The 12,774-nt window shown below is 43.4% G+C and overlaps 1 protein-coding gene across 1 annotated transcript in view; it reads right to left on the bottom strand.

Moving 5' to 3' along the window:
- Positions 1-6,325, bottom strand: part of pnp4b (purine nucleoside phosphorylase 4b) — a 41,640-nt gene extending 35,315 nt beyond the window's left edge. Inside the window, exon 1 of the mRNA XM_038704911.1 lies at positions 6,185-6,325. Within this exon, the coding sequence (XP_038560839.1) occupies positions 6,185-6,207 (23 nt within the window). The 5' untranslated portion in view covers positions 6,208-6,325. The remainder of the gene's footprint in view (positions 1-6,184) is intronic.
- Between the last annotated feature and the right edge of the window lie 6,449 nt (positions 6,326-12,774).

The following is a 12,774-nucleotide window of genomic DNA, read 5'->3' as shown; positions in this document are numbered from 1 at the left end:
CTGTTTAACAGTCTGTTCTGCAGTCTGCTCTACAGTCTGTTCTACAGTCTGTTCTACTGTCTGTTCAACATTCTGTTCAACAGTCTGTTCTACAGTCTGTTCTGCAGTCTGTTCTACAGTCTGTTCAACAGTCTGTTCTTCTGTCTGTTCTACTGTCTGTTCAACAGTCTGTTCTGCAGTCTCTTCTACAGTCTGTTCTGCAGTCTGTTCTGCAGTCTACTCTACAGTCTGTTTTACAGTCTCTTCTACAGTCTGTTCTGCAGTCTGTTCTGCAGTCTCTTCTACAGTCTGTTCTGCAGTCTGTTCTGCAGTCTGCTCTACAGTCTGTTCAACAGTCTGTTCTACAGTCTGTTCTACTGTCTCTTCTACTGTTCTACTGTCTGTTCAACAGTCTGTTCTGCAGTCTCTTCTACAGTCTGTTCTGCAGTCTGTTCTGCAGTCTACTCTACAGTCTGTTCTACTGTCTGTTCTACTGTCTGTTCAACAGTCTGTTCGGCAGTCTCTTCTACAGTCTGTTCTGCAGTCTGTTCTGCAGTCTACTCTACAGTCTGTTCAACAGTCTGTTCTCCATTCTGTTCTGCAGTCTGTTTAACAGTCCTTTCTGCAGTCTTTTCTGCAGTCTGCTCTACAGTCTTTCCTGCAGTCTCAGTCTGTTCTCCATTCTGTTCTGCATTCTGTTTAACAGTCTGCTCTACAGTCTTTCCTGCAGTCTCCGTCTGTTCAACAGTCTGTTCTACAGTCTGTTCTGCAGTCTGTTCTGCAGTCTGCTCTACAGTCTGTTCTACAGTCTGTTATACAGTCTGTTCTACTGTCTGTTCAACAGTCTGTTCTACAGTCTGTTCAATAGTCTGTTCTACTGTCTGTTCAACAGTCTGTTCTGCAGTCTCTTCTACAGTCTGTTCTGCAGTCTGTTCTGCAGTCTACTCTACAGTCTGTTCTACAGTCTGTTCTATTGTCTGTTCTGCAGTCTCTTCTACAGTCTGTTCTACAGTCTGTTCTGCAGTCTGTTCTACAGTCTGTTCTACAGTCTGCTCTACAGTCTTTCCTGCAGTCTCCGTCTGTTCAACAGTCTGTTCTACAGTCTGTTCTGCAGTCTCAGTCTCTTCTACAGTCTGTTCTACTGTCTGTTCAACAGTCTGTTCTACAGTCTGCTCAACAGTCTTTTCTACTGTCTGTTCTGCAGTCTGTTCTGCAGTCTGCTCTACAGTCTTTCCCGCAGTGTCCGTCTGTTCAACAGTCTGTTCTGCAGTCTCAGTCTCTTCTACAGTCTGTTCTGCAGTCTGCTCTACAATCTTTCCTGCAGTCTCAGTCTTTTCTCCATTCTGTTCTGCATTCTGTTTAACAGTCTGTTCTGCAGTCTGCTCTACAGTCTTTCCTGCAGTCTCCGTCTGTTCAACAGTCTGTTCTACAGTCTGTTCTACTGTCTGTTCTACTGTTCTACTGTCTGTTCAACAGTCTGTTCTGCAGTCTCTTCTACAGTCTGTTCTGCAGTCTGTTCTGCAGTCTACTCTACAGTCTGTTCTACAGTCTGTTCTACTGTCTGTTCAACAGTCTGTTCGGCAGTCTCTTCTACAGTCTGTTCTGCAGTCTGTTCTGCAGTCTACTCTACAGTCTGTTCAACAGTCTGTTCTCCATTCTGTTCTGCAGTCTGTTTAACAGTCTGTTCTGCAGTCTGTTCTGCAGTCTGCTCTACAGTCTTTCCTGCAGTCCCAGTCTGTTCTCCATTCTGTTCTGCATTCTGTTTAACAGTCTGCTCTACAGTATTTCCTGCAGTCTCAGTCTGTTCTCCATTCTGTTCTGCATTCTGTTTAACAGTCTGCTCTACAGTCTTTCCTGCAGTCTCTGTCTGTTCAACAGTCTGTTCTACAGTCTGTTCTGCAGTCTGTTCTGCAGTCTGCTCTACAGTCTGTTCTACAGTCTGTTCTACTGTCTGTTCTACTGTCTGTTCAACAGTCTGTTCTACAGTCTGTTCAACAGTCTGTTCTACTGTCTGTTCAACAGTCTGTTCTGCAGTCTCTTCTACAGTCTGTTCTGCAGTCTGTTCTGCAGTCTACTCTAAAGTCTGTTCTACAGTCTGTTCTATTGTCTGTTCTGCAGTCTCTTCTACAGTCTGTTCTACAGTCTGTTCTACAGTCTGTTCTGCAGTCTGTTCTACAGTCTGTTCTACAGTCTGCTCTACAGTCTTTCCTGCAGTCTCCGTCTGTTCAACAGTCTGTTCTACAGTCTGTTCTGCAGTCTCAGTCTCTTCTACAGTCTGTTCTACTGTCTGTTCAACAGTCTGTTCTACAGTCTGCTCAACAGTCTGTTCTACTGTCTGTTCTGCAGTCTGTTCTGCAGTCTGCTCTACAGTCTTTCCCGCAGTCTCCGTCTGTTCAACAGTCTGTTCTGCAGTCTCAGTCTCTTCTACAGTCTGTTCTGCAGTCTGCTCTACAGTCTTTCCTGCAGTCTCAGTCTGTTCTCCATTCTGTTCTGCATTCTGTTTAACAGTCTGTTCTGCAGTCTGCTCTACAGTCTTTCCTGCAGTCTCCGTCTGTTCAACAGTCTGTTCTACAGTTTTTTCTACTGTCTGTTCTACTGTTCTACTGTCTGTTCAACAGTCTGTTCTGCAGTCTCTTCTACAGTCTGTTCTGCAGTCTGTTCTGCAGTCTACTCTACAGTCTGTTCTACTGTCTGTTCTACTGTCTGTTCAACAGTCGGTTCGGCAGTCTCTTCTACAGTCTGTTCTGCAGTCTGTTCTGCAGTCTACTCTACAGTCTGTTCAACAGTCTGTTCTCCATTCTGTTCTGCAGTCTGTTTAACAGTCTGTTCTGCAGTCTGTTCTGCAGTCTGCTCTACAGTCTTTCCTGCAGTCTCAGTCTGTTCTCCATTCTGTTCTGCAGTCTGTTCAACAGTCTGTTCTACAGTCTGTTCTACAGTCTGTTCTGCAGTCTGCTCTACAGTCTTTCCCGCAGTCTCCGTCTGTTCAACAGTCTGTTCTGCAGTCTCAGTCTGTTCTCCATTCTGTTCTGCATTCTGTTTAACAGTCTGTTTTGCAGTCTGCTCTACAGTCTTTCCTGCAGTCTCCGTCTGTTCAACAGTCTGTTCTACAGTCTGTTCTGCAGTCTGTTCTGCAGTCTGCTCTACAGTCTGTTCTACAGTCTGTTCTACTGTCTGTTCAACAGTCTGTTCTACTGTCTGTTCTACAGTCTGTTCAACAGTCTGTTCTACTGTCTGTTCAACAGTCTGTTCTGCAGTCTCTTCTACAGTCTGTTCTGCAGTCTGTTCTGCAGTCTACTCTACAGTCTGTTCTACAGTCTGTTCTATTGTCTGTTCTACAGTCTCTTCTACAGTCTGTTCTACAGTCTGTTCTACAGTCTGTTCTGCAGTCTGTTCCACAGTCTGTTCTGCAGTCTCAGTCTCTTCTACAGTCTGTTCTACTGTCTGTTCAACAGTCTGTTCTACAGTCTGCTCAACAGTCTGTTCTACTGTCTGTTCAACAGTCTGTTCTGCAGTCTGTTCTGCAGTCTGCTCTACAGTCTGTTCTACAGTCTGTTCTACTGTCTGTTCTACTGTCTGTTCAACAGTCTGTTCTACAGTCTGTTCTGCAGTCTGTTCTGCAGTCTGCTCTACAGTCTTTCCCGCAGTCTCCGTCTGTTCAACAGTCTGTTCTGCAGTCTCAGTCTCTTCTACAGTCTGTTCTGCAGTCTGCTCTACAGTCTTTCCTGCAGTCTCCGTCTGTTCAACAGTCTCATTCTTTTCTATAGTCTTTTCTGCAGTCTGTTTAACAGTCTGTTTTGCAGTCTGTTCTGCAGTCTATTCAACAGTCTTTCCTGCAGTCTCCGTCTGTTCAACAGTCTCATTCTTTTCTATAGTCTGTTCTGCAGTCTGTTTAACAGTCTGTTCTGTAGTCTGTTCTGCAGTCTGCTCTACAGTCTTTCCTGCAGTCTCCGTCTGTTCAACAGTCTCATACTTTTCTATAGTCTGTTCTGCAGTCTGCTCTACAGTCTTTCCTGCAGTCTCAGTCTGTTCTCCATTCTGTTCTGCATTCTGTTTAACAGTCTTTTTTGCAGTCTGTTCTACAGTCTTTCCTGCAGTCTCAGTCTGTTCAACAGTCTGTTCTGCAGTCTGTTCAACAGTCTGTTCTACAGTCTGTTCTGCAGTCTGCTCTACAGTCTTTCCTGCAGTCTCCGTCTGTTCAACAGTCTGTTCTACAGTCTGTTCTGCAGTCTGCTCTACAGTCTTTCCTGCAGTCTCAGTCTGTTCAACAGTCTGTTCTCCAGTCTGTTCAACAGTCTGTTCTACAGTCTGTTCTACAGTCTGTTCTGCAGTCTGCTCTACAGTCTTTCCTGCAGTCTCAGTCTGTTCAACAGTCTGTTCTCCAGTCTGTTCAACAGTCTGTTCTACAGTCTGTTCTACAGTCTGTTCTGCAGTCTGCTCTACAGTCTCTTCTACAGTCTCCGTCTGTTCAACAGTCTGTTCTACAGTCTGTTCTACAGTCTGTTCTGCAGTCTGCTCTACAGTCTTTCCTGCAGTCTCCGTCTTTTATACAGTCTGTTCTGCAGTCTGTTCTGCAGTCTGCTCTACAGTCTTTTCTACAGTCTGTTCTACTGTCTGTTCTACTGTCTGTTCAACAGTCTGTTCTACAGTCTGTTCAACAGTCTATTCTACTGTCTGTTCAACAGTCTGTTCTGCAGTCTCTTCTACAGTCTGTTCTGCAGTCTGTTCTGCAGTCTACTCTACAGTCTGTTCTGCAGTCTGTTCTGCAGTCTGTTCAACAGTCTGTTCAACAGTCTGTTCTACAGTCTGTTCAACAGTCTGTTCTGCAGTCTGCACTACAGTCTGTTCTGCAGTCTGCTCTACAGTCTTTCCTGCAGTCTCCGTCTGTTCTCCATTCTGTTCTGCAGTCTGTTTAACAGTCTGTTCTGCAGTCTGCCCTACAGTCTTTCCTGCAGTCTCCGTCTGTTCTCCATTCTGTTCTGCAGTCTGTTTAACAGTCTGTTCTGCAATCTCCGTCTGTTCTCCATTCTGTTCTGCAGTCTGCTCTACAGTCTGTTCTGCAGTCTGTTTAACAGTCTGTTCTGCAATCTCCGTCTGTTCTCCATTCTGTTCTGCAGTCTGCTCTACAGTCTTTCCTGCAGTCTGTTCTGCAGTCTGTTCAACAGTCTGTTCAACAGTCTGTTCTACAGTCTGTTCAACAGTCTGTTCTGCAGTCTGCACTACAGTCTGTTCTGCAGTCTGCTCTACAGTCTTTCCTGCAGTCTCCGTCTGTTCTCCATTCTGTTCTGCAGTCTGTTTAACAGTCTGTTCTGCAGTCTGCTCTACAGTCTTTCCTGCAGTCTCCGTCTGTTCTCCATTCTGTTCTGCAGTCTGTTTAACAGTCTGTTCTGCAATCTCCGTCTGTTCTCCATTCTGTTCTGCAGTCTGCTCTACAGTCTGTTCTGCAGTCTGCTCTACAGTCTTTCCTGCAGTCTCCGTCTGTTCAACAGTCTCATTCTTTTCTATAGTCTTTTCTGCAGTCTGTTCAGAACAGACTCTGACTCCCCAGTCACAGTCGAGTTCTGGTCGGTTGGTCTTCTTGGTCTTCATCACCCTGGACATGTACGTAGCTAAAAGCTAAACTCTTTAATATATTATATATTATAATTATATTTATTTCTCATTTTTGTACTGAAAAATTTAAATTAAATAAACATCTGCGATGTGAAGGGAATAAGAACAACATGTGTGTCAAAGAAAAATGGGAATTGGAAGCAAAATAAGTTTTGGGAATCAGTCTCACTTTCCATCCTGGGTATAAATTTCATTGCATGTAATTGTTTTGTATCATGATTATTGGACTGAATGAAAGAATAAATAATTGACTAATTATGTCTGAACAATGTTTAGAATAAAAAATTATATAATTTCAAGTGTACAAGCATTCCACTTGTGTGTATTATGTTTTAAATAAAAAGTTAGTAAAAAACAAATGGACCATCAGCAGAGCAACGTGTTAATCATAAACTGTAGGAAATCTATTTATTCATGGATTTACAGCTGATTGGTTTAAATTCTGATGGTTAATTTGGACTCATTCTGTCTTTTGTCACTTTTAGATTGAAATTTATTTCAGTTTTTGATTGATTGATTTCAGAATAAAGAGATTTAGTTAGCAGAAACAGAATCAGAAGCAGACTGACAGGTTTAAGGAGGGGGGGGGTCTTACCAGGAGTTTCCTTTGGTGTGCATTGTTCAACCGCAGAGACTTGAGGGGAAGAAGAAGGGACGAGCAGAGAGTCAGGCGGCGAGAGCGTGCTCTCTTCTGATTGGCTGAATCAGAGCCTGTAAATACAGTCGGGGTCATTGACTGTGTGTGTCTGTGACCTTTGACCTCTGCAGTTTGTACAGTGGAGGGTTAAAGTTCAACTGGTGGCTTCGACAACAGAATCACTTCAGACAACTTATGATGTGTGGCTCATTTACAGCTGATCAGATTAATCAGATCAGTATCAGCACCAGTATTGATCATTGCAGCTTTTCATTAAGTATCATTTTAATTTTCACATTGTGGAAAATTATTTATAGCTGAAATACCTGACAAAAAAACATAAAATACAGATAGTACAGGTACAGACTCCACACTGATAACTGTGTGCTCCAACAGTAAACATAAAATAAATAAATAATTTCAGTCCCTCCCAAATCGATCATCTTGTTGATAGTGCTGCAGGCTCGCTGCGAATGACACTCGACTCTGTAGCCCCTCTAAAAAAGAAAATACTAAAACAAAGACGGTTAGCTCCATGGTATAATACTGAAACTCGCAAATTAAAGCAAATATCACAGAAACTTGAGAGGAATTGCCAGAGCAGTCTCCTGTGGAACCAGGTTCCAGTTTGGGTTCAGGAGGCAGACACCATCTCCACATTTAAGAGTAGGCTTAAGACTTTCCTCTTTGATAAAGCTTATAGTTAGGGCTGGCTCAGGTGAGTCCTGAACCATCCCTTAGTTATGCTGCTATAGGCCTAGACTGCCGGGGGATTTCCCATGATGCACTGAGCTCCTCTCTCCTCTACTTTCTCTCCCTCTGTATGCAACCTCATCCCATTATTGCATGTTACTAACACAACTTCTCCCCTTTCTGGTAGTCTTGTGCTTTCTCGTCTCTCTCCTCTCTCCTCCTATCACTTCCTGCAGGTGTTCTGGCTCTGGATCTGTGGTTGCGGGTCACCTGCTGCCCCCGTGTTCCTGCTCGACACCCTCTGCTGCAACAACTATTGTTACTAGTCCTATTGTTATTATTGTTATTATAATCATTAACATTACGACTGTTATCATTAACACTATTATAAATATCTGTACCATTTATTTTTTTTCATTTAGTCTATAGCAACATCACCTTTACTGTCTGTACCTCTGTATGTGTATATTGTGTAGGCTGCCTCCCTCCCCTCTCTCCTTCCATCCCTCTCTCTCTCTCTCTTTTCCTTGCCTCTGTCGCCTAGTGCTGCTCTTGGTGGGAACTGTTGGCCTTCTGTAAATAACATCATAGAGTACGGTCTAGACCTGCTCTTTTATGAAAAGCGCTGTGAGATAACTGTTGTTGTGATTTGGCGCTATATAAATAAAATTGAATTGAATAAAATCTGTCATTTGTAATCAAATATTATACATATTATATATATCAGTTATGTTTCTTCCATTACCTTTACGACCGAGCTGAAAGAGTTCAAAGTTGCCTAAATAACTCAAACATCCTTGGCGATGAGTTAAAGTAAGTGTTGAAAGAGCGACGAGAATTAGAAAAGAGAAGAAGACAGCATGACACCGGTGATTGTCATTGGAAAGATTTTCATGAACAGTATTAAATATTGAGCGTCGGCACCTAAACCCTGTGCTGAAGCCTCACCAAGATCGATCGTTAAGTTCTCCAGTTAAAGAATGAAAGAAGACGTGCTCAAAAGGACTTGGAAGAAGAAAGGATCGACTTCCAAGGAAAAAGAGTGCACCTGAACCCCGACCCGAGCTGCTGAGGACACAGCCCCGACCAGTCTGGGGGTGTTCAGTAACGAGGGTGCAGTGATGTGCAGCTCGACTGACATGGCAGAAAGGGGGATTCCGGTGACGGTTTTTAAATATCGTCCTTTTCTTCTGGATCAGTTCAACCAGCTGACTTGGCAGCACAGTGGAAAGCGAGGGCACCTGCGTTATACAAGCTCCAAACAAGAGCTCCAGCAGAGTCTGAAGGCCACAATAAGGCCCTAAGTTTGGAAGTCCATGTTGTTTTGTTTTTATGTTACTGGTTAACGGTTATGTTTGTGCTGCTGTTCAGGGGTGTAAAATATTACAGGGGCTTAAAATCTACCAAACCGTACAATGCAAAGTACAAAGTATCAAATATAGTGACTACTTAAACTACGTAAACAGACATGGAAAGCCAGTAAAGAGGAGGGATGCAGCAGAAGCAGCCCAGAAGCATCCCATGGAAAATGTTCAGTATTGATGCTCCTGCAGCTGTCGGGTTCGGGTTGGTTGGTGCGTTTTGTAGTGGTTTCCTGTGGTACGTTGTACTTTAGTTCTGCCCTGTGTGTTCTGGTTTTGTATCCTTATGGCTTTATGCAGAGGTTTTGTTTGTAGAACTCGTACCGTGTTATGTTTTGTGAAATCACTTCTGGGATGTTTCAGTTAGCTTTACTTCCTGTTTTAGTTTGTAGTTTAGTCTGCCCTAGTGTCTCTTGTCATGGTTTACTTCCTGTGTTTGTCTTAGTGGTTTCACCTGTGTGTAATTAGTTTCGGCCTCACCTGTATGGAAGTGGTTGTCTGTCTTTCACTCCAGTGCTCCTCTGTGTGGATTGTTCCTTTCTGTCGGACACCTGGACATTTCACATCTTGGACTGCTATGTTTCATTGTTTTGTAAGTTTCTCAGTTTGGTTGAATGAGCCACGTATCAGTTACCTGCTCTGCTCCAGGATCCACAGCTCCTGTCACCAGCATTTAGCAGAGTTATAACCTTAATTTCTATCAGATTACACTTTGAATGTACTTCTGAAAAGAAAGATAGTGATGGAAGACATTGGTATTGGATTGGTTCAGGAGACCTGCTGGGTGTGTTACGTTTCTGAATGCGGATGCCCCTCTGGGAAAAGACATTACATTACATTTATACATTTATTCATTTAGCTGATGCTTTTATCCAAAGCGACTTACAATTGCTATATATGTCAGAGGTCGCACGCCTCTGGAGCAACGAGGGGTTAAGGGTCTTGCTCAGGGACACATGGGTGCGTCAAAGTGGATCCAAACACGGGTCTCTCACACCAAAGGCGTGTGTCTTAAAAAAAAAAAAGCAGAGCAGAGACTAAATACAGGGATAAATCATAAGAGAGAACAAATTCAACTGAAAATATTTCCTTAATGAAAATGCTGAAGGGCCCCCGTCATTTCTTTGGGATGCCTGTAAAGCTGTTCTGAGGGGGACGATCACAGGTTACTGATCTGATTTTAGAAAGCAGTGAAAAGAAAAATCTGTTCAGTTGCAAACAGAATTAAAAGAATTGGAGAAGAAACATAAAAAGACATTGAATCAAGAAATAAAAGGGGGAGAAGAATTAATTAAATATGTTCTGTGTCGTAACTTATTCATGATTTTAAAGGATGACCACTAGATATATGAGTAGCCATAACTTAATATTGTCTGCTGTTAAGTGAACTCAGAAAAGTTCAATAAAAATCCACTTATTTCTGAGCTAAGACAGATTTCTATATTTTATGTTTGGCCAACTTCTTAAAATAAGTTATCAATTGAATAAAACAAGTGCATCTCACAAACTTAATTTTTAATAGTAAAAAAGCTCTTCATTTTTAAGTTGGACTTACTAACCCTAACTTTTACAATTGCTACATGTCAGAGGTCGCACGCCTCTGGAGCAACAAGTGGTTAAGTGTCTTGCTCAGGGACACAATGGTGGATGGGTCACAGTGGGGAATTGAACCTGGGTCTCTCACACCAAAGGCAGGCGTCTTATCCACTGCACCATCACCACCCATAATGTTCTCTATGCCACCATTTTGGATATGTCAGTGTCGTAAAAAGAAGAATACAGTTATTATAATTTAAAAAGTAGACTGTAGGGAGGAGGTAGAGGGACAGGAGTGGGTGTGTTGGAGGGAATATTTCCTTTGGTTTAATGAACGTTGTGTGTACAGGGTTCGGTTAGAAGAGGTCTGGCCACAGAGGGCTGCATAAGGTTGTCACCTCCCACATTTGTCTGCTGTGTGTGTTCTCCACAGCAGAATTCATCCTGAAGCAACAATAAATCAAAGGTTGGACAACAATGACCTCCAGGTGCCAGGTCCTGCTGGGCTGCAGATACAGGTCAGTGCAAACAAGAAATTATTGGTATTTTGTATTATTTGTATTATATACAAAATTATGAAGAAAAATAAAGGAACGTCTAAACACCTCCTCACACACAGATGTGTACAAAAAGAAGGTTTAGGGAGTTAGCGGATGAAGAATTTGAATCCTGTCAGCTGGAACCAGCGGCAGACTTGAGCATACAGTCTCTCATTAAGAGATTGTACGACTCTCACTAAGACCCCCGGCTGTTCCGCTCTCGATTTCCTGCTGGGTTACTCTGCATGACAGCAGCTCCAACAGTATCTCTCCATGTTCCTAAAAGTGTTGAAGTAGAGGAGTGTGTTTCTCTGTCTCCAAACGTTAGATCTATGTTGGGTGAATCTTATTTACGTGGTGTTGCCGGTGTCACCCACATACCGTGACCCACTCTATTGGAGAGCGATGTGGTGAATAAAGACACATAGTGCTGAAAGCTTCCGCCTGTCCTTTTGGTCCAGGGTTAGATAATGGTTTGATCTTAGCTTTGACCAAGTAATGTTGCAGGTTTCTGTTTTTTGAGTCTATGCAACAGTTCTGTCCCCTTAATAATGTTATTGATATTCTTCTGAATCAAAGTGTCCCTGGTGATGGAGAACAGGAAGTGACAAAGGGCAGTGTAGAAGACACCACTTGTGTTTTAGTATCCTGGAATGTTAGGAAAGAGCCTCTGGTCACCAAAACAGAAAACAACATCTCGTGGCTAGTTAGAAATTCTGCTGTCTACTACATATTCTGTGAAATCTTTGTGATTTAGTTGTGATTTAACCAGTCCAGCAAAAGTTTGCTTAGGACGGTAACTTGTGTTGTGGAGCAGAGCCTGAGTATCTCGTGCCTGCTTGAACTCAGGAGCGAGCTTTCACATAGAAATCCTGCAGTGATGTCAGCTGCAGGTTGAGTAATCCACAACCATGACCCCCCCAACTCACCCCAAGTCAACACTTTGGCATGATACCGGTGGAACACAGGACAGTAATGTGGGTAGTGTTAGCTCGTGAAGTAATGTGGAACGTGGTACAACTTGTTAGTGGTGTTAGTGGACTGCATGCCGTTAGCTGTGGTGTTGCTGTACAGCAGAATCCTCTCTGGATCCCCGACCCACAGCTGATTTATTATTGAGACTTACTACCTCGTGACGGAGCGTTTTTTTTAACCCGCGCAGCTTTTCTAGCATTTACTGTCCTGGTTTAGCGGCTCAGGAAACTCAGACCAATCCCATGTGTTCCGGTTGGCTCAAGTGACGCTGCTCAGCCAATCAGATCTGTGCTTTCTGATAAACATTGTGAGTCGAGTCGGCGAGTGAGATGCATAGAGGAAGAGAGGAGACGACAGAGAAGAGAGACTCCACATGGCTTTTAATCAAACAGATTCTCACATGGACGTTCGTCCCAATGGCCGTTCAAACAGGATGTGTCATGTGATCCCTGACTGTCAGGATTAGTAAAAGCAGCAATGTGAAGCAGCACTACGAGACAAAGCACAAATCTTTTGAGCAAACGCACCCACTCAAATGTGAACTGAGGGTAGAGATGCTCAAAAGTCTCTGAGCTAGAGTCCAAGTCAAGTCTCACCCTGAGAGGTAGCGAGAATCGTTCCACTTTGAACAGTCTACTCACCAAAAAATGAATGTTGCCAGCCACCAGGTTCTTTGTGGATCACAGCGGTGAGGGAGCCTCAGACACTCAGGCATCAGGCCCTCAATGTCTTTTGGAGGGGAGGTTTGAAGTCCAGAGTCCCAGACTCTCGGAGCTGCAGATTTTTCACCTGCAGCTCCGAGAGTCAGAGTCCTCTCACGTGTGTGACGAGCCGACAACACCAGAATTGTGGTGGGAAAAAGTGTGTTTAAATAAACAGCTCAGGCAAACTCGTCTTTCTGTGAATTTTATTCAAGTCTTCTGCAGAAGGAACTCACGGGGACACATCAGAGACTATCATCCGAGTGAGCTGCAGTGTAACAGCTCATGCAGCTTTTATCTTAGTTTCAGAGTCGGAGTACTATATCAGAGGAACATGGTGTCTTTCAGTGTTCCCTAGTGGACACTCAATCTGGATCTATAGAAAGACTCCCATGTCCAAGGTACATGTGGTGAAACCCTTAAAGTCCTGACCCCTCTGGACATATGTTAAAGCATCACACACATTTACCTTCCATTGACCCCGTACCCAAGAGGCTGGAGGCCCCTAGTGAGATCAGTTATATGGCAGAGTCCAAGTCAAGTCTCAAGTCTCTGAGCAAGAGTCCAAGTCAAGTCTCTTGTGGTTATTACGATTGTTGCTAATAAAACTTCATAGCTATAAGGAATATTGTTAACCTGTTTTTCACTTATAGAGAACAACCATGTGATGTGCAATGCAATCAGTGACAGCTTATGAGCTACTGTAAGTCAACACACCCTGCAGACTCTCAAACCAGTGTAAC

The sequence above is a fragment of the Micropterus salmoides genome, unplaced genomic scaffold (genome assembly GCF_014851395.1).
Source record: "Micropterus salmoides isolate LMB-PRFRI ecotype aquatic unplaced genomic scaffold, ASM1485139v1 Ms_hic_scaffold_772, whole genome shotgun sequence".
Taxonomy (NCBI): Eukaryota; Metazoa; Chordata; class Actinopteri; order Centrarchiformes; family Centrarchidae; genus Micropterus; species Micropterus salmoides.
This window is presented reverse-complemented; position numbering and strand designations above follow the sequence as displayed.